The 19,689-nt window shown below is 57.3% G+C and overlaps 3 protein-coding genes across 8 annotated transcripts; all 3 read right to left on the reverse strand.

Annotated features, from left to right (window-relative positions):
* Nucleotides 1–317: 317 nt before the first annotated feature.
* LOC135323717 (uncharacterized) lies at nucleotides 318–6,412 on the reverse strand. 3 transcript variants are annotated; one of them, XM_064498030.1, is made up of 12 exons: nucleotides 5,911–6,412; nucleotides 5,093–5,152; nucleotides 4,556–4,627; nucleotides 4,425–4,463; nucleotides 4,149–4,208; nucleotides 3,718–3,789; nucleotides 3,311–3,370; nucleotides 2,875–2,946; nucleotides 2,301–2,372; nucleotides 1,322–1,393; nucleotides 742–889; nucleotides 318–546 (listed from the first exon to the last, which is right to left on the reverse strand). In XM_064498030.1, the coding sequence occupies exons 1-12, from the start codon at nucleotides 6,026–6,028 to the stop codon at nucleotides 345–347; spliced, it is 1,047 nt and encodes a 348-aa protein (XP_064354100.1). In that variant the 5' UTR covers nucleotides 6,029–6,412; the 3' UTR covers nucleotides 318–344. The 3 variants fall into 3 exon arrangements, with proteins under 3 accessions (XP_064354100.1, XP_064354095.1, XP_064354103.1); XM_064498025.1 differs by having other exon boundaries at nucleotides 4,425–4,487; XM_064498033.1 differs by lacking the exon at nucleotides 742–889 and having other exon boundaries at nucleotides 4,425–4,487.
* Nucleotides 6,413–7,320: 908 nt separating this feature from the next.
* Nucleotides 7,321–13,415, reverse strand: LOC135323723 (uncharacterized). Of its 3 annotated transcripts, none has more exons than XM_064498044.1 (12): nucleotides 12,914–13,415; nucleotides 12,096–12,155; nucleotides 11,559–11,630; nucleotides 11,428–11,466; nucleotides 11,152–11,211; nucleotides 10,721–10,792; nucleotides 10,314–10,373; nucleotides 9,878–9,949; nucleotides 9,304–9,375; nucleotides 8,325–8,396; nucleotides 7,745–7,892; nucleotides 7,321–7,549 (listed from the first exon to the last, which is right to left on the reverse strand). In XM_064498044.1, exons 1-12 carry the CDS (start codon nucleotides 13,029–13,031, stop codon nucleotides 7,348–7,350), a joined length of 1,047 nt encoding a protein of 348 aa, XP_064354114.1. In that variant the 5' UTR covers nucleotides 13,032–13,415; the 3' UTR covers nucleotides 7,321–7,347. The 3 variants fall into 3 exon arrangements, with proteins under 3 accessions (XP_064354114.1, XP_064354109.1, XP_064354119.1); XM_064498039.1 differs by having other exon boundaries at nucleotides 11,428–11,490; XM_064498049.1 differs by lacking the exon at nucleotides 7,745–7,892 and having other exon boundaries at nucleotides 11,428–11,490.
* Nucleotides 13,416–14,323: 908 nt separating this feature from the next.
* On the reverse strand, nucleotides 14,324–19,580 carry LOC135323726 (uncharacterized). Of its 2 annotated transcripts, none has more exons than XM_064498057.1 (9): nucleotides 19,079–19,580; nucleotides 18,261–18,320; nucleotides 17,724–17,795; nucleotides 17,593–17,631; nucleotides 17,317–17,376; nucleotides 16,881–16,952; nucleotides 16,307–16,378; nucleotides 15,328–15,399; nucleotides 14,324–14,552 (listed from the first exon to the last, which is right to left on the reverse strand). In XM_064498057.1, exons 1-9 carry the CDS (start codon nucleotides 19,194–19,196, stop codon nucleotides 14,443–14,445), a joined length of 675 nt encoding a protein of 224 aa, XP_064354127.1. In that variant the 5' UTR covers nucleotides 19,197–19,580; the 3' UTR covers nucleotides 14,324–14,442. The 2 variants fall into 2 exon arrangements, with proteins under 2 accessions (XP_064354127.1, XP_064354123.1); XM_064498053.1 differs by having other exon boundaries at nucleotides 17,593–17,655.
* Between the last annotated feature and the right edge of the window lie 109 nt (nucleotides 19,581–19,689).

The following is a 19,689-nucleotide window of genomic DNA, read 5'->3' on the forward strand; positions in this document are numbered from 1 at the left end:
CTAACTCATTGCTCAGAGCTGCACAGCCATCCTTTGCAGCGCCCCCTTCCCCTCTCAGTCCCCACATCCACCAGGATTCAGTGGAGCACTCCCAGGGAGTTCACGGACAACCATTTGCATGCCATGTCTCATCCACGCTCCCCCATTCGGATGAATGAAACCTTAATGACAGCCCAAGCTGGGAAACTACAGTGATGATGGGACCGAGGGCAGCCCTTGAGGGAGGGCAACTCTCTGACAGCTCCTCTCCCTCATCCAACCCTGCCGTAAGCGCTGTGCCTTACACCCAGACACAGAGGACCAAAACAGCCAAGGACTTGCAACATTTTAGCCCAACAGGTTTTTTATTCTCTTCGGAATATGTACACGTATTTTATTATTCTGTTTGGAACAGGCATCGGAAGTTGACTGGAGCTGTTGTTGAGATTTTCATTTTCTATAGTAAACTCATCCTTTTTTCTTTTGCTTCCGGGCTTTGCTCTTCCTTCCTCCATACTGGGCTCTTGTCTGTCGGAGGCAGCGGCAAGATTAGCTGGTACCGCTTCTCTGCAACAACGAGAATGGCTTTCAGGAAAAAGTACTCACTGCCAGGAAGGAAGAGTCCACCTAAGAAAGCTTACAGCAGACGTCTCAACAGAGTCCTCTCAACAGCTCACCAGGCACTCCACCATACTATCCCTACACATGCTTCGTTGCTAAGAGCGGCCATGTACTAAAGAACGTTGGAAAAGAACAACTCACTGTTTTCCATTCCTCAGCAGGGAAATGACTTTACAGGTCAGCAGTACCCCAAACAGCAACGAACCCGAGACTGCTGCAGTGAAGACCAAACACTGCTTTTGTCGGCCTTTATGAGCTGCAGCCTCGGCATCTTTGTCACCAGCAAGGCCTGGAGGAAAGGAGACAATCCCATACATGCCTGGCTTCTGCAGGACTGATAATCTCACTGTGTGGTTGGGATTCCCAGGCAATTTTACATGCCGTGGTGTTACTATCGCTGATTCTGGTCTCTTGGCACCGGCAGACAAGAAAGTTCACTGAAACGTCTCATGGGCAAGAACCCACCGGCCGGTGAAAGTCTGAACCAGCACCACCCCTAACTGTGCTGGCGGCACTCCCCAGCCCAGCAGGCAGAACGGGCTCCTCTGCGTCCGCCTGCGGCCAAGGAGACACCTGAACCTGGCTCTCTCCCTTTGCCTTTTCTCCCACACAGGCAGCACCTCCCCTTCCTCTGCCCTCTCCTCTTCCAAACACAACTCGCATGCTCCACGTTTCCAGGACTCATCTCTCACTTAGGCACCCCTGCAAGACTGCTCAGTACCTTGGCGCGTTGGAAAAAAGGCGTATTTCCTGCCGCGGGGGGCTTCTCCAGGCTGTGACATGCTTGGAAGCACTATGAAGAATCAGAGAGAGGGAAAGCCTCAGCACTGCTCAGGCACACAGCATGCAGAAGGACGGACAAGCTTCCCTCCTGCCCGACCCCTGAATCAGGGCATCGCTTTGGGCCTCCTTTCACAGCAGGGATCCCACTCGGTGCACCTTTTGTGCCTAGGGCCTCTAGGGACTCCCTGCAAGTTCTGAGATGCAGACACAGCAGGAGATCGAGTTGATTAAGAGTCATGCTTGCTAACATGTGCTCAGTGGGGTTAAAACCGCCTCAGTCCCCACATGGCAAAGCTCCAAAATCCCTGGGAGCTGCAGGGTGGGGGAAGTGAGGCTATCTCACAGGATCCACAAAGGTTTATTTAATTAGCATGTCAGAGATGTGCATATCATCTCCACACACCAGAGACAAAAGTCTTCTTCAGAAAGCTGCTCCCGCCTTGTTGTAGAACACTTCCGATGCCCTAGTACTTTCCGTAGGCTTCTTCAGATTGGAATGGCAGCAAATGAGCGTGGGACCTCTAATTACACCAAGGCACTTGTCTTGCCCTTCCACTCCTGGGCATTTTGCAAATGCTTACCGGGCGCCTGCACAGGCACCATCTGCGTACCAATGGAAGCATGCAGGGAGCTGCTTGGGGAAAGGACACCCTGGACTTCACACAAGCTCTAAACTCAACCCCAACAAGCCTGCTGCCTTTGCTACAGGCACTGGAAGAAGCACAAGGTTGCAGCAGCTAGCAAACACCACTTGGCCACACAGAGCACCCCGGGACACATCTCTGAAGCCCTCCCAAATCCCTCTTGGCTCTTTTGCATCTAGGAGCATCGGCCAAGGACTTAAGCTACATGGCCCATGAATCAAATAGTGAAAAATCCTGCTCATTCCTGGAAGGGAATCAGTCCTGACCACTTACCCCTGGCATGCCCCTGAGGCACAACAATGGCATCCAGATGAGAAGCTGGGAGGCCGCTGCCTATAGGAACACCTGTAAGCAAACATAGACAAGTTTTCATTACAGGCTGCCACACTCTTCTGCAGAAGTGAATTGCAGTGACTGGAAGGGGAATGGGGGGACACACGCAGGTTGAGAGTCTCCCAGCTGCAGGAGGGCCAGGGCCACTTGCCGCCCGGGACCTGGCGCCTCTCCAAATCCTCCGTCAACACACTATCCAACACCCCGCAAGCACCCCAGGACAAACACACAGCCCCTTGGTGCTTTCTTCTGGGGAGGTCTCTAATGTACACCAAGGAAGCCAGAACTCTACAAACAGGGAACCTTTAGCACCGGAGGACAACAAGGATCGTTTACATTCCTCATGCACAGAAGCCCACTGGCCAGTGCAAGACTGAACCAGCGCTACCCCTAACTGTTTCTCTGGCCTGCCAGCAGGGCACGGCTGTTGCGGACCTTGGCATCGTCCGGAGGGCACAACAAAGCGAGAAAAGAAATGCTTATTTTTCCTACTGAGTATCTGCTGACTGCTCACCTCCATGATGTCTCGGAGTCTCCAGGCCAGGCTCCAGAGCAGAAGAGGGATCTCCATCCCCTACGGCCACAGCTTCAACCAAACACACATGGGAACAGTTCCCGTTATCTATATGTTGCCATATACTTCTGCAGATTTTTATGGGTACAAACTGAAGCCTGCACAGAGCTGCTGGGGGAAAGGATGCCCTGGAGTTCACGCAAGCTGTAACTCCACCCCAGCAAGCCTGCGGCCTTTGCAGTAGGCACTGCGAGCAGCACAAAGCCTTCCCAAGGAAAAGCACACCGCGGCAGATAGCTGAAGGCCACCCAAGTCCCACTCTACTATTGGGAGTGTCTGAGCAGCAGCCAAGGACCTGCTCAGGTCCATGCCATATGAAGAACATTTTCAAAGGCAAAAGCTTATTCTGTCAAGTGAATAAAGCTTGACTACTTACCCCGGGGATCCTCGCGAGGCACGAGAACTGGATACCGCTGAAAAGTTCGGTAACCATCGCCTATAGGCAGAGCACAAACCCAACACTTTGGTGACAAGGTTTCCTTACAAGCTGGTACAAATTGCTCCACGCAGCAGTTGCACTGAATGGAAGGGGGGCCAGGCAATGACATGGGACATATTAGCAGGTCGAGAGTCTCAGAGCTGTGGAGGGGCAGGCGTCACCTTTTGCCCGGCACCTGGCAGCTCTCAAAGTAAAGGAACGCTCACAACTTACCCCTGGCATCCCTGCGAGGCTCAACAACTCTCGGATGACTTGAAGAGGTAGCACGATGTACAATTGCACATGAACTACATTCTACAAAAGACGTTCTTATTCTTGCAGGTAAGGAAAAGGTGACTACGTACCCCTGGGAAGAACCTGAGCCTGAACAACAGGATCCAGACGAGAACCGGCATAGCCATCAACCACAGCCACATCTGTAACCAAACACAGATGGGAACAGCTCCCGTTATATATATGCTGCCATATACTTCCGCAGATCGGAATGGGAGTGAATGTGCAGGGCACACATAATTACACCAAGGCACTTGTCTCGCCCTTCTGCTCACAAGCATCTTGCAAACGCTGACAGGGTGCCTGCACAGGCACCATATGGGTACAAAGCCTTCCCAAGGAAAAGCACACCGCGGCAGATAGCTGAAGGCCACCCAAGTCCCACTCTACTATTGGGAGTGTCTGAGCAGCAGCCAAGGACCTGCTCAGGTCCATGCCATATGAAGAACATTTTCAAAGGCAAAAGCTTATTCTGTCAAGTGAATAAAGCTTGACTACTTACCCCGGGGATCCTCGCGAGGCACGAGAACTGGATACCGCTGAAAAGTTCGGTAGCCATCGCCTATAGGCAGAGCACAAACCCAACACTTTGGTGACAAGGTTTCCTTACAAGCTGGTACAAATTGCTCCACGCAGCAGTTGCACTGAATGGAAGGGGGGCCAGGCAATGACATGGGACATATTAGCAGGTCGAGAGTCTCAGAGCTGTGGAGGGGCAGGCGTCACCTTTTGCCTGGCACCTGGCAGCTCTCAAAGTAAAGGAACGCTCACAACTTACCCCTGGCACCCCTGCGAGGCTCAACAACTCTTGGACCACCTGAAGAGGAAGCATGATGTACAACTGCACGTGAACTACATACTACAAAGGACGTTCTTATTCTTGCAGGTAAGGAAAAGGTGACTACGTACCCCTGGGAAGACCCCGAGCCTCAGCAACGGGATCCAGGTGAGAACCGGAATAACCATTAACCACAGCCTCGTCTGTAACCAAACACGCATGGGTTCACATAGCAGTTCTCGGTACATATTTCCACACTCTTCTTCTGATTCGAATGGTGGTGAACGACAGGGAACATATAATTACACCACGCTTCCACTCATGCGCATCTTGCAAACACTTAGCGGCTGCCTGCAGTGCCACCATATGGGCATAAATCTAAGCAGGCATGGAGCTGCTGGGGGAAAGGACGCCCTGGAGTTCACACAGGCTGTAGGCTCAACCCCATTGCAGCAGGCACTGGAAGCAGCACAGCATCAGAGCAGCTCGCCAACAGCACTCTGCACACCAAAGCTCCCAGCGCAGATCTCAGAAGCCTTCCCAACTTCCCCTCTGCTCTTTTGTGTGTCTAAGAATTGGCCCAGGACTTACTCCGTCCAACGTCACATGAACAAAATACCAAAAAGCAAAGGCTCCTTCCATGAAGTGAATCAACCTTGACCACTTACCCCTGGCATCCCCCTGATGCTCAACAACCAGATTCAGCTGAGAAGCTGGAAGACCACTGCCTACAGGAACACAGACAAGTTGACATTACAGGCTGCAACATCCTTCTGCAGAAGTCAAGCGCACTGAAGAGAAGGGGACCACGGCAGCACTTGGGTGCACATGCAGGTCGAAAGACCCCAGCTGCAGAGGGACTGGGGAGACCTGCTGGCTGCCACCTGGCACCTTTTAAAATTTCCTGTCAAGGCGCGATCCCAGAGCCCCCAAGCACCCCCAGGACAAACACACGGGCCCTCGGCACCTCCTTCCAGGGAGCTCTCTAACGCACAGCACTCTGCAAAGGGGGAACCCTCAGCACCGCAGGACACGAAGGATCGTTTACACTGCGCGGGCACAAGAGCTCCCCGGCCAGCGAAAGGCCAAAGCGGCGCCAGGAAAGGCATGCTTCTGGTCTTGCCAGGGAAGGGACGGTCCCCTGAGGACTCACCTCCAGCATCTTCCCAAGCCTTCGGTCCCGCATCCGGCCAAGCACCGGCATCGCCATCGCCGCCGGGCACCGCTGCAACCCCCCGCGGGGACGACAGCTCCCGTCACCCAGCGCCAGGTGCTGCTCCAGGCACAGCTCTCGCCCCCGGCGCCCCCCAGCGCACCCCCCTCCCCGCGGCCCCACGAGCCTCGCCGAGCCGCTCCCGGCCCCCGCCGCCGCCTCCCGCCGCCCCCGGCCGCCCCGGCCGCTCGCCGGCCGGCCCCGCGGCCCCCAGGCTGCCGCGCCGCGCCGTGCGGGGGCGGCGCTGCCTCCGTCGCCGCCCGCCCGCCCTACCTGGGCCCGGCGCTGCCCGCGGAGCAGCCCGGCTGTCCCGGGCACGCAGGGCCGCCAGGAGGCCGAGCAGCAGCAGCAGGCGACGCCCGGGGCCGGACGCCCCCCGCGCTCGCACCATGCTGCCCGTCGCCAGCAGCCGCCCCCCGCCGGCGCCCTCGAGCAACGCGCGCGCGGAGCGGCGTCTGCGGGGCGCGGCGCGGCACAACGCACCGCAGCGGAAAGCACCGCACCGCAGCGGAAAGCACCGCACCGCACTGCACCGCACTGCACTGCACCGCAGCGCAAAGCACCGCACCGCAGCGCAAAGCAGCGCACTGCCCCGCAGCACAACGCAACACCGCGCAGCACAACGCAGCACAATGCACCGCGGGGCCCCTCTGTGAGCTCAGGGGCGCCCTCCGCGCGCCTCCGCGGCGGCCCGCGCTCCCTCCGCGCGCCGGCGCCGGCGCCGGCGCCGCCCTGTGCGGGCAGCCCGGGCATGCTGGCGGCCGGGGGTGCTGCTGCCGCCCTCGAGGAGCCCCTCGGGGGCAGCCCGGCTCTCTGCCCACACGCTCGCGCCCCTGCGCTCGCCTCGCTGCTCGGCAGCTCCGCGCCAGCGCCTGCTCCGGCCTCGCTCGCTGCTCTCCTTCCCGCCCCCGCTGCCGCCGCTCTGCTCCAGCGCCAGCGCTAGCGCCAGCTGTGCACTTCCGGAGCTGGCCCAGGGGCAGCTGCTGACAGGCGGGGGGGCTCCAGTGCCAAGCCTGTGCCCCAGCTCTCCTCCCCCGTCCAGCTGGGATTCCGCCTCCCGCTTCCTTGCTGGCACCACTGCCTCTGTCCCCTTTGCTTTGGGACCAACATTTCAGGCCTCCTTGGGCCTTGTGCAGCACCCGAAGCAAGCAGAGCTCTCCTGGTCCTGGGCCTTGCTCCGAGTGCTCCTCTCACAAGACGACCCTGGGAGCTCAGAAAGACTGTTCCTGCTGTTGAAAGGAGGCAGATTAGGAGAAGCTCGCTCTCTCTTTTTGGAGAAGAAGCATTCTTTAACCCAGGACATCCTAGAGCTGCTAAAGCCCTAAAGAAACATTACATCAGCCTCTGGTCTCACTTTAGCACTCCTCTAACTCATTGCTCAGAGCTGCACAGCCATCCTTTGCAGCGCCCCCTTCCCCTCTCAGTCCCCACATCCACCAGGATTCAGTGGAGCACTCCCAGGGAGTTCACGGACAACCATTTGCATGCCATGTCTCATCCACGCTCCCCCATTCGGATGAATGAAACCTTAATGACAGCCCAAGCTGGGAAACTACAGTGATGATGGGACCGAGGGCAGCCCTTGAGGGAGGGCAACTCTCTGACAGCTCCTCTCCCTCATCCAACCCTGCCGTAAGCGCTGTGCCTTACACCCAGACACAGAGGACCAAAACAGCCAAGGACTTGCAACATTTTAGCCCAACAGGTTTTTTATTCTCTTCGGAATATGTACACGTATTTTATTATTCTGTTTGGAACAGGCATCGGAAGTTGACTGGAGCTGTTGTTGAGATTTTCATTTTCTATAGTAAACTCATCCTTTTTTCTTTTGCTTCCGGGCTTTGCTCTTCCTTCCTCCATACTGGGCTCTTGTCTGTCGGAGGCAGCGGCAAGATTAGCTGGTACCGCTTCTCTGCAACAACGAGAATGGCTTTCAGGAAAAAGTACTCACTGCCAGGAAGGAAGAGTCCACCTAAGAAAGCTTACAGCAGACGTCTCAACAGAGTCCTCTCAACAGCTCACCAGGCACTCCACCATACTATCCCTACACATGCTTCGTTGCTAAGAGCGGCCATGTACTAAAGAACGTTGGAAAAGAACAACTCACTGTTTTCCATTCCTCAGCAGGGAAATGACTTTACAGGTCAGCAGTACCCCAAACAGCAACGAACCCGAGACTGCTGCAGTGAAGACCAAACACTGCTTTTGTCGGCCTTTATGAGCTGCAGCCTCGGCATCTTTGTCACCAGCAAGGCCTGGAGGAAAGGAGACAATCCCATACATGCCTGGCTTCTGCAGGACTGATAATCTCACTGTGTGGTTGGGATTCCCAGGCAATTTTACATGCCGTGGTGTTACTATCGCTGATTCTGGTCTCTTGGCACCGGCAGACAAGAAAGTTCACTGAAACGTCTCATGGGCAAGAACCCACCGGCCGGTGAAAGTCTGAACCAGCACCACCCCTAACTGTGCTGGCGGCACTCCCCAGCCCAGCAGGCAGAACGGGCTCCTCTGCGTCCGCCTGCGGCCAAGGAGACACCTGAACCTGGCTCTCTCCCTTTGCCTTTTCTCCCACACAGGCAGCACCTCCCCTTCCTCTGCCCTCTCCTCTTCCAAACACAACTCGCATGCTCCACGTTTCCAGGACTCATCTCTCACTTAGGCACCCCTGCAAGACTGCTCAGTACCTTGGCGCGTTGGAAAAAAGGCGTATTTCCTGCCGCGGGGGGCTTCTCCAGGCTGTGACATGCTTGGAAGCACTATGAAGAATCAGAGAGAGGGAAAGCCTCAGCACTGCTCAGGCACACAGCATGCAGAAGGACGGACAAGCTTCCCTCCTGCCCGACCCCTGAATCAGGGCATCGCTTTGGGCCTCCTTTCACAGCAGGGATCCCACTCGGTGCACCTTTTGTGCCTAGGGCCTCTAGGGACTCCCTGCAAGTTCTGAGATGCAGACACAGCAGGAGATCGAGTTGATTAAGAGTCATGCTTGCTAACATGTGCTCAGTGGGGTTAAAACCGCCTCAGTCCCCACATGGCAAAGCTCCAAAATCCCTGGGAGCTGCAGGGTGGGGGAAGTGAGGCTATCTCACAGGATCCACAAAGGTTTATTTAATTAGCATGTCAGAGATGTGCATATCATCTCCACACACCAGAGACAAAAGTCTTCTTCAGAAAGCTGCTCCCGCCTTGTTGTAGAACACTTCCGATGCCCTAGTACTTTCCGTAGGCTTCTTCAGATTGGAATGGCAGCAAATGAGCGTGGGACCTCTAATTACACCAAGGCACTTGTCTTGCCCTTCCACTCCTGGGCATTTTGCAAATGCTTACCGGGCGCCTGCACAAGCACCATCTGCGTACCAATGGAAGCATGCAGGGAGCTGCTTGGGGAAAGGACACCCTGGACTTCACACAAGCTCTAAACTCAACCCCAACAAGCCTGCTGCCTTTGCTACAGGCACTGGAAGAAGCACAAGGTTGCAGCAGCTAGCAAACACCACTTGGCCACACAGAGCACCCTGGGACACATCTCTGAAGCCCTCCCAAATCCCTCTTGGCTCTTTTGCATCTAGGAGCATCGGCCAAGGACTTAAGCTACATGGCCCATGAATCAAATAGTGAAAAATCCTGCTCATTCCTGGAAGGGAATCAGTCCTGACCACTTACCCCTGGCATGCCCCTGAGGCACAACAATGGCATCCAGATGAGAAGCTGGGAGGCCGCTGCCTATAGGAACACCTGTAAGCAAACATAGACAAGTTTTCATTACAGGCTGCCACACTCTTCTGCAGAAGTGAATTGCAGTGACTGGAAGGGGAATGGGGGGACACACGCAGGTTGAGAGTCTCCCAGCTGCAGGAGGGCCAGGGCCACTTGCCGCCCGGGACCTGGCGCCTCTCCAAATCCTCCGTCAACACACTATCCAACACCCCGCAAGCACCCCAGGACAAACACACAGCCCCTTGGTGCTTTCTTCTGGGGAGGTCTCTAATGTACACCAAGGAAGCCAGAACTCTACAAACAGGGAACCTTTAGCACCGGAGGACAACAAGGATCGTTTACATTCCTCATGCACAGAAGCCCACTGGCCAGTGCAAGACTGAACCAGCGCTACCCCTAACTGTTTCTCTGGCCTGCCAGCAGGGCACGGCTGTTGCGGACCTTGGCATCGTCCGGAGGGCACAACAAAGCGAGAAAAGAAATGCTTATTTTTCCTACTGAGTATCTGCTGACTGCTCACCTCCATGATGTCTCGGAGTCTCCAGGCCAGGCTCCAGAGCAGAAGAGGGATCTCCATCCCCTACGGCCACAGCTTCAACCAAACACACATGGGAACAGTTCCCGTTATCTATATGTTGCCATATACTTCTGCAGATTTTTATGGGTACAAACTGAAGCCTGCACAGAGCTGCTGGGGGAAAGGATGCCCTGGAGTTCACGCAAGCTGTAACTCCACCCCAGCAAGCCTGCGGCCTTTGCAGTAGGCACTGCGAGCAGCACAAAGCCTTCCCAAGGAAAAGCACACCGCGGCAGATAGCTGAAGGCCACCCAAGTCCCACTCTACTATTGGGAGTGTCTGAGCAGCAGCCAAGGACCTGCTCAGGTCCATGCCATATGAAGAACATTTTCAAAGGCAAAAGCTTATTCTGTCAAGTGAATAAAGCTTGACTACTTACCCCGGGGATCCTCGCGAGGCACGAGAACTGGATACCGCTGAAAAGTTCGGTAACCATCGCCTATAGGCAGAGCACAAACCCAACACTTTGGTGACAAGGTTTCCTTACAAGCTGGTACAAATTGCTCCACGCAGCAGTTGCACTGAATGGAAGGGGGGCCAGGCAATGACATGGGACATATTAGCAGGTCGAGAGTCTCAGAGCTGTGGAGGGGCAGGCGTCACCTTTTGCCCGGCACCTGGCAGCTCTCAAAGTAAAGGAACGCTCACAACTTACCCCTGGCATCCCTGCGAGGCTCAACAACTCTCGGATGACTTGAAGAGGTAGCACGATGTACAATTGCACATGAACTACATTCTACAAAAGACGTTCTTATTCTTGCAGGTAAGGAAAAGGTGACTACGTACCCCTGGGAAGAACCTGAGCCTGAACAACAGGATCCAGACGAGAACCGGCATAGCCATCAACCACAGCCACATCTGTAACCAAACACAGATGGGAACAGCTCCCGTTATATATATGCTGCCATATACTTCCGCAGATCGGAATGGGAGTGAATGTGCAGGGCACACATAATTACACCAAGGCACTTGTCTCGCCCTTCTGCTCACAAGCATCTTGCAAACGCTGACAGGGTGCCTGCACAGGCACCATATGGGTACAAAGCCTTCCCAAGGAAAAGCACACCGCGGCAGATAGCTGAAGGCCACCCAAGTCCCACTCTACTATTGGGAGTGTCTGAGCAGCAGCCAAGGACCTGCTCAGGTCCATGCCATATGAAGAACATTTTCAAAGGCAAAAGCTTATTCTGTCAAGTGAATAAAGCTTGACTACTTACCCCGGGGATCCTCGCGAGGCACGAGAACTGGATACCGCTGAAAAGTTCGGTAGCCATCGCCTATAGGCAGAGCACAAACCCAACACTTTGGTGACAAGGTTTCCTTACAAGCTGGTACAAATTGCTCCACGCAGCAGTTGCACTGAATGGAAGGGGGGCCAGGCAATGACATGGGACATATTAGCAGGTCGAGAGTCTCAGAGCTGTGGAGGGGCAGGCGTCACCTTTTGCCTGGCACCTGGCAGCTCTCAAAGTAAAGGAACGCTCACAACTTACCCCTGGCACCCCTGCGAGGCTCAACAACTCTTGGACCACCTGAAGAGGAAGCATGATGTACAACTGCACGTGAACTACATACTACAAAGGACGTTCTTATTCTTGCAGGTAAGGAAAAGGTGACTACGTACCCCTGGGAAGACCCCGAGCCTCAGCAACGGGATCCAGGTGAGAACCGGAATAACCATTAACCACAGCCTCGTCTGTAACCAAACACGCATGGGTTCACATAGCAGTTCTCGGTACATATTTCCACACTCTTCTTCTGATTCGAATGGTGGTGAACGACAGGGAACATATAATTACACCACGCTTCCACTCATGCGCATCTTGCAAACACTTAGCGGCTGCCTGCAGTGCCACCATATGGGCATAAATCTAAGCAGGCATGGAGCTGCTGGGGGAAAGGACGCCCTGGAGTTCACACAGGCTGTAGGCTCAACCCCATTGCAGCAGGCACTGGAAGCAGCACAGCATCAGAGCAGCTCGCCAACAGCACTCTGCACACCAAAGCTCCCAGCGCAGATCTCAGAAGCCTTCCCAACTTCCCCTCTGCTCTTTTGTGTGTCTAAGAATTGGCCCAGGACTTACTCCGTCCAACGTCACATGAACAAAATACCAAAAAGCAAAGGCTCCTTCCATGAAGTGAATCAACCTTGACCACTTACCCCTGGCATCCCCCTGATGCTCAACAACCAGATTCAGCTGAGAAGCTGGAAGACCACTGCCTACAGGAACACAGACAAGTTGACATTACAGGCTGCAACATCCTTCTGCAGAAGTCAAGCGCACTGAAGAGAAGGGGACCACGGCAGCACTTGGGTGCACATGCAGGTCGAAAGACCCCAGCTGCAGAGGGACTGGGGAGACCTGCTGGCTGCCACCTGGCACCTTTTAAAATTTCCTGTCAAGGCGCGATCCCAGAGCCCCCAAGCACCCCCAGGACAAACACACGGGCCCTCGGCACCTCCTTCCAGGGAGCTCTCTAACGCACAGCACTCTGCAAAGGGGGAACCCTCAGCACCGCAGGACACGAAGGATCGTTTACACTGCGCGGGCACAAGAGCTCCCCGGCCAGCGAAAGGCCAAAGCGGCGCCAGGAAAGGCATGCTTCTGGTCTTGCCAGGGAAGGGACGGTCCCCTGAGGACTCACCTCCAGCATCTTCCCAAGCCTTCGGTCCCGCATCCGGCCAAGCACCGGCATCGCCATCGCCGCCGGGCACCGCTGCAACCCCCCGCGGGGACGACAGCTCCCGTCACCCAGCGCCAGGTGCTGCTCCAGGCACAGCTCTCGCCCCCGGCGCCCCCCAGCGCACCCCCCTCCCCGCGGCCCCACGAGCCTCGCCGAGCCGCTCCCGGCCCCCGCCGCCGCCTCCCGCCGCCCCCGGCCGCCCCGGCCGCTCGCCGGCCGGCCCCGCGGCCCCCAGGCTGCCGCGCCGCGCCGTGCGGGGGCGGCGCTGCCTCCGTCGCCGCCCGCCCGCCCTACCTGGGCCCGGCGCTGCCCGCGGAGCAGCCCGGCTGTCCCGGGCACGCAGGGCCGCCAGGAGGCCGAGCAGCAGCAGCAGGCGACGCCCGGGGCCGGACGCCCCCCGCGCTCGCACCATGCTGCCCGTCGCCAGCAGCCGCCCCCCGCCGGCGCCCTCGAGCAACGCGCGCGCGGAGCGGCGTCTGCGGGGCGCGGCGCGGCACAACGCACCGCAGCGGAAAGCACCGCACCGCAGCGGAAAGCACCGCACCGCACTGCACCGCACTGCACTGCACCGCAGCGCAAAGCACCGCACCGCAGCGCAAAGCAGCGCACTGCCCCGCAGCACAACGCAACACCGCGCAGCACAACGCAGCACAATGCACCGCGGGGCCCCTCTGTGAGCTCAGGGGCGCCCTCCGCGCGCCTCCGCGGCGGCCCGCGCTCCCTCCGCGCGCCGGCGCCGGCGCCGGCGCCGCCCTGTGCGGGCAGCCCGGGCATGCTGGCGGCCGGGGGTGCTGCTGCCGCCCTCGAGGAGCCCCTCGGGGGCAGCCCGGCTCTCTGCCCACACGCTCGCGCCCCTGCGCTCGCCTCGCTGCTCGGCAGCTCCGCGCCAGCGCCTGCTCCGGCCTCGCTCGCTGCTCTCCTTCCCGCCCCCGCTGCCGCCGCTCTGCTCCAGCGCCAGCGCTAGCGCCAGCTGTGCACTTCCGGAGCTGGCCCAGGGGCAGCTGCTGACAGGCGGGGGGGCTCCAGTGCCAAGCCTGTGCCCCAGCTCTCCTCCCCCGTCCAGCTGGGATTCCGCCTCCCGCTTCCTTGCTGGCACCACTGCCTCTGTCCCCTTTGCTTTGGGACCAACATTTCAGGCCTCCTTGGGCCTTGTGCAGCACCCGAAGCAAGCAGAGCTCTCCTGGTCCTGGGCCTTGCTCCGAGTGCTCCTCTCACAAGACGACCCTGGGAGCTCAGAAAGACTGTTCCTGCTGTTGAAAGGAGGCAGATTAGGAGAAGCTCGCTCTCTCTTTTTGGAGAAGAAGCATTCTTTAACCCAGGACATCCTAGAGCTGCTAAAGCCCTAAAGAAACATTACATCAGCCTCTGGTCTCACTTTAGCACTCCTCTAACTCATTGCTCAGAGCTGCACAGCCATCCTTTGCAGCGCCCCCTTCCCCTCTCAGTCCCCACATCCACCAGGATTCAGTGGAGCACTCCCAGGGAGTTCACGGACAACCATTTGCATGCCATGTCTCATCCACGCTCCCCCATTCGGATGAATGAAACCTTAATGACAGCCCAAGCTGGGAAACTACAGTGATGATGGGACCGAGGGCAGCCCTTGAGGGAGGGCAACTCTCTGACAGCTCCTCTCCCTCATCCAACCCTGCCGTAAGCGCTGTGCCTTACACCCAGACACAGAGGACCAAAACAGCCAAGGACTTGCAACATTTTAGCCCAACAGGTTTTTTATTCTCTTCGGAATATGTACACGTATTTTATTATTCTGTTTGGAACAGGCATCGGAAGTTGACTGGAGCTGTTGTTGAGATTTTCATTTTCTATAGTAAACTCATCCTTTTTTCTTTTGCTTCCGGGCTTTGCTCTTCCTTCCTCCATACTGGGCTCTTGTCTGTCGGAGGCAGCGGCAAGATTAGCTGGTACCGCTTCTCTGCAACAACGAGAATGGCTTTCAGGAAAAAGTACTCACTGCCAGGAAGGAAGAGTCCACCTAAGAAAGCTTACAGCAGACGTCTCAACAGAGTCCTCTCAACAGCTCACCAGGCACTCCACCATACTATCCCTACACATGCTTCGTTGCTAAGAGCGGCCATGTACTAAAGAACGTTGGAAAAGAACAACTCACTGTTTTCCATTCCTCAGCAGGGAAATGACTTTACAGGTCAGCAGTACCCCAAACAGCAACGAACCCGAGACTGCTGCAGTGAAGACCAAACACTGCTTTTGTCGGCCTTTATGAGCTGCAGCCTCGGCATCTTTGTCACCAGCAAGGCCTGGAGGAAAGGAGACAATCCCATACATGCCTGGCTTCTGCAGGACTGATAATCTCACTGTGTGGTTGGGATTCCCAGGCAATTTTACATGCCGTGGTGTTACTATCGCTGATTCTGGTCTCTTGGCACCGGCAGACAAGAAAGTTCACTGAAACGTCTCATGGGCAAGAACCCACCGGCCGGTGAAAGTCTGAACCAGCACCACCCCTAACTGTGCTGGCGGCACTCCCCAGCCCAGCAGGCAGAACGGGCTCCTCTGCGTCCGCCTGCGGCCAAGGAGACACCTGAACCTGGCTCTCTCCCTTTGCCTTTTCTCCCACACAGGCAGCACCTCCCCTTCCTCTGCCCTCTCCTCTTCCAAACACAACTCGCATGCTCCACGTTTCCAGGACTCATCTCTCACTTAGGCACCCCTGCAAGACTGCTCAGTACCTTGGCGTGTTGGAAAAAAGGCGTATTTCCTGCCGCGGGGGGCTTCTCCAGGCTGTGACATGCTTGGAAGCACTATGAAGAATCAGAGAGAGGGAAAGCCTCAGCACTGCTCAGGCACACAGCATGCAGAAGGACGGACAAGCTTCCCTCCTGCCCGACCCCTGAATCAGGGCATCGCTTTGGGCCTCCTTTCACAGCAGGGATCCCACTCGGTGCACCTTTTGTGCCTAGGGCCTCTAGGGACTCCCTGCAAGTTCTGAGATGCAGACACAGCAGGAGATCGAGTTGATTAAGAGTCATGCTTGCTAACATGTGCTCAGTGGGGTTAAAACCGCCTCAGTCCCCACATGGCAAAGCTCCAAAATCCCTGGGAGCTGCAGGGTGGGGGAAGTGAGGCTATCTCACAGGATCCACAAAGGTTTATTTAATTAGCATGTCAGAGATGTGCATATCATCTCCACACACCAGAGACAAAAGTCTTCTTCAGAAAGCTGCTCCCGCCTTGTTGTAGAACACTTCCGATGCCCTAGTACTTTCCGTAGGCTTCTTCAGATTGGAATGGCAGCAAATGAGCGTGGGACCTCTAATTACACCAAGGCACTTGTCTTGCCCTTCCACTCCTGGGCATTTTGCAAATGCTTACCGGGCACCTGCACAGGCACCATCTGCGTACCAATGGAAGCATGCAGGGAGCTGCTTGGGGAAAGGACACCCTGGACTTCACACAAGCTCTAAACTCAACCCCAACAAGCCTGCTGCCTTTGCTACAGGCACTGGAAGAAGCACAAGGTTGCAGCAGCTAGCAAACACCACTTGGCCACACAGAGCACCCTGGGACACATCTCTGAAGCCCTCCCAAATCCCTCTTGGCTCTTTTGCATCTAGGAGCATCGGCCAAGGACTTAAGCTACATGGCCCATGAATCAAATAGTGAAAAATCCTGCTCATTCCTGGAAGGGAATCAGTCCTGACCACTTACCCCTGGCATGCCCCTGAGGCACAACAATGGCATCCAGATGAGAAGCTGGGAGGCCGCTGCCTATAGGAACACCTGTAAGCAAACATAGACAAGTTTTCATTACAGGCTGCCACACTCTTCTGCAGAAGTGAATTGCAGTGACTGGAAGGGGAATGGGGGGACACACGCAGGTTGAGAGTCTCCCAGCTGCAGGAGGGCCAGGGCCACTTGCCGCCCGGGACCTGGCGCCTCTCCAAATCCTCCGTCAACACACTATCCAACACCCCGCAAGCACCCCAGGACAAACACACAGCCCCTTGGTGCTTTCTTCTGGGGAGGTCTCTAATGTACACCAAGGAAGCCAGAACTCTACAAACAGGGAACCTTTAGCACCGGAGGACAACAAGGATCGTTTACATTCCTCATGCACAGAAGCCCACTGGCCAGTGCAAGACTGAACCAGCGCTACCCCTAACTGTTTCTCTGGCCTGCCAGCAGGGCACGGCTGTTGCGGACCTTGGCATCGTCCGGAGGGCACAACAAAGCGAGAAAAGAAATGCTTATTTTTCCTACTGAGTATCTGCTGACTGCTCACCTCCATGATGTCTCGGAGTCTCCAGGCCAGGCTCCAGAGCAGAAGAGGGATCTCCATCCCCTACGGCCACAGCTTCAACCAAACACACATGGGAACAGTTCCCGTTATCTATATGTTGCCATATACTTCTGCAGATTTTTATGGGTACAAACTGAAGCCTGCACAGAGCTGCTGGGGGAAAGGATGCCCTGGAGTTCACGCAAGCTGTAACTCCACCCCAGCAAGCCTGCGGCCTTTGCAGTAGGCACTGCGAGCAGCACAAAGCCTTCCCAAGGAAAAGCACACCGCGGCAGATAGCTGAAGGCCACCCAAGTCCCACTCTACTATTGGGAGTGTCTGAGCAGCAGCCAAGGACCTGCTCAGGTCCATGCCATATGAAGAACATTTTCAAAGGCAAAAGCTTATTCTGTCAAGTGAATAAAGCTTGACTACTTACCCCGGGGATCCTCGCGAGGCACGAGAACTGGATACCGCTGAAAAGTTCGGTAGCCATCGCCTATAGGCAGAGCACAAACCCAACACTTTGGTGACAAGGTTTCCTTACAAGCTGGTACAAATTGCTCCACGCAGCAGTTGCACTGAATGGAAGGGGGGCCAGGCAATGACATGGGACATATTAGCAGGTCGAGAGTCTCAGAGCTGTGGAGGGGCAGGCGTCACCTTTTGCCTGGCACCTGGCAGCTCTCAAAGTAAAGGAACGCTCACAACTTACCCCTGGCACCCCTGCGAGGCTCAACAACTCTTGGACCACCTGAAGAGGAAGCATGATGTACAACTGCACGTGAACTACATACTACAAAGGACGTTCTTATTCTTGCAGGTAAGGAAAAGGTGACTACGTACCCCTGGGAAGACCCCGAGCCTCAGCAACGGGATCCAGGTGAGAACCGGAATAACCATTAACCACAGCCTCGTCTGTAACCAAACACGCATGGGTTCACATAGCAGTTCTCGGTACATATTTCCACACTCTTCTTCTGATTCGAATGGTGGTGAACGACAGGGAACATATAATTACACCACGCTTCCACTCATGCGCATCTTGCAAACACTTAGCGGCTGCCTGCAGTGCCACCATATGGGCATAAATCTAAGCAGGCATGGAGCTGCTGGGGGAAAGGACGCCCTGGAGTTCACACAGGCTGTAGGCTCAACCCCATTGCAGCAGGCACTGGAAGCAGCACAGCATCAGAGCAGCTCGCCAACAGCACTCTGCACACCAAAGCTCCCAGCGCAGATCTCAGAAGCCTTCCCAACTTCCCCTCTGCTCTTTTGTGTGTCTAAGAATTGGCCCAGGACTTACTCCGTCCAACGTCACATGAACAAAATACCAAAAAGCAAAGGCTCCTTCCATGAAGTGAATCAACCTTGACCACTTACCCCTGGCATCCCCCTGATGCTCAACAACCAGATTCAGCTGAGAAGCTGGAAGACCACTGCCTACAGGAACACAGACAAGTTGACATTACAGGCTGCAACATCCTTCTGCAGAAGTCAAGCGCACTGAAGAGAAGGGGACCACGGCAGCACTTGGGTGCACATGCAGGTCGAAAGACCCCAGCTGCAGAGGGACTGGGGAGACCTGCTGGCTGCCACCTGGCACCTTTTAAAATTTCCTGTCAAGGCGCGATCCCAGAGCCCCCAAGCACCCCCAGGACAAACACACGGGCCCTCGGCACCTCCTTCCAGGGAGCTCTCTAACGCACAGCACTCTGCAAAGGGGGAACCCTCAGCACCGCAGGACACGAAGGATCGTTTACACTGCGCGGGCACAAGAGCTCCCCGGCCAGCGAAAGGCCAAAGCGGCGCCAGGAAAGGCATGCTTCTGGTCTTGCCAGGGAAGGGACGGTCCCCTGAGGACTCACCTCCAGCATCTTCCCAAGCCTTCGGTCCCGCATCCGGCCAAGCACCGGCATCGCCATCGCCGCCGGGCACCGCTGCAACCCCCCGCGGGGACGACAGCTCCCGTCACCCAGCGCCAGGTGCTGCTCCAGGCACAGCTCTCGCCCCCGGCGCCCCCCAGCGCACCCCCCTCCCCGCGGCCCCACGAGCCTCGCCGAGCCGCTCCCGGCCCCCGCCGCCGCCTCCCGCCGCCCCCGGCCGCCCCGGCCGCTCGCCGGCCGGCCCCGCGGCCCCCAGGCTGCCGCGCCGCGCCGTGCGGGGGCGGCGCTGCCTCCGTCGCCGCCCGCCCGCCCTACCTGGGCCCGGCGCTGCCCGCGGAGCAGCCCGGCTGTCCCGGGCACGCAGGGCCGCCAGGAGGCCGAGCAGCAGCAGCAGGCGACGCCCGGGGCCGGACGCCCCCCGCGCTCGCACCATGCTGCCCGTCGCCAGCAGCCGCCCCCCGCCGGCGCCCTCGAGCAACGCGCGCGCGGAGCGGCGTCTGCGGGGCGCGGCGCGGCACAACGCACCGCAGCGGAAAGCACCGCACCGCAGCGGAAAGCACCGCACCGCACTGCACCGCACTGCACTGCACCGCAGCGCAAAGCACCGCACCGCAGCGCAAAGCAGCGCACTGCCCCGCAGCACAACGCAACACCGCGCAGCACAACGCAGCACAATGCACCGCGGGGCCCCTCTGTGAGCTCAGGGGCGCCCTCCGCGCGCCTCCGCGGCGGCCCGCGCTCCCTCCGCGCGCCGGCGCCGGCGCCGGCGCCGCCCTGTGCGGGCAGCCCGGGCATGCTGGCGGCCGGGGGTGCTGCTGCCGCCCTCGAGGAGCCCCTCGGGGGCAGCCCGGCTCTCTGCCCACACGCTCGCGCCCCTGCGCTCGCCTCGCTGCTCGGCAGCTCCGCGCCAGCGCCTGCTCCGGCCT

This window comes from Dromaius novaehollandiae, chromosome 1, assembly GCF_036370855.1.
Source record: "Dromaius novaehollandiae isolate bDroNov1 chromosome 1, bDroNov1.hap1, whole genome shotgun sequence".
Classification (NCBI taxonomy): domain Eukaryota; kingdom Metazoa; phylum Chordata; class Aves; order Casuariiformes; family Dromaiidae; genus Dromaius; species Dromaius novaehollandiae.

Excerpts from the sequence above, each read along its gene's own strand:
- LOC135323717 (XM_064498025.1), bottom strand. The coding sequence starts at position 6,028 with ATGGTGCGAGCGCGGGGGGCGTCCGGCCCCGGGCGTCGCCTGCTGCTG. Across the intron at positions 5,153-5,910 it reads GCGGGCAGCGCCGGGCCCAG|GCAGTGGTCTTCCAGCTTCT; the intron begins GTAGGGCGGGCG and ends GTGTTCCTGTAG. Across the intron at positions 3,790-4,148 it reads GCCTCGCGAGGATCCCCGGG|ATGTGGCTGTGGTTGATGGC; the intron begins GTAAGTAGTCAA and ends GTTTGGTTACAG.
- LOC135323723 (XM_064498039.1), bottom strand. The coding sequence starts at position 13,031 with ATGGTGCGAGCGCGGGGGGCGTCCGGCCCCGGGCGTCGCCTGCTGCTG. Across the intron at positions 11,631-12,095 it reads GCATCAGGGGGATGCCAGGG|ACGAGGCTGTGGTTAATGGT; the intron begins GTAAGTGGTCAA and ends GTTTGGTTACAG. Across the intron at positions 9,376-9,877 it reads GACTCCGAGACATCATGGAG|GTGTTCCTATAGGCAGCGGC; the intron begins GTGAGCAGTCAG and ends GTTTGCTTACAG.
- LOC135323726 (XM_064498053.1), bottom strand. The coding sequence starts at position 19,196 with ATGGTGCGAGCGCGGGGGGCGTCCGGCCCCGGGCGTCGCCTGCTGCTG. Across the intron at positions 18,321-19,078 it reads GCGGGCAGCGCCGGGCCCAG|GCAGTGGTCTTCCAGCTTCT; the intron begins GTAGGGCGGGCG and ends GTGTTCCTGTAG. Across the intron at positions 17,656-17,723 it reads GGCTCGGGGTCTTCCCAGGG|TTGTACATCATGCTTCCTCT; the intron begins GTACGTAGTCAC and ends GTTCACGTGCAG.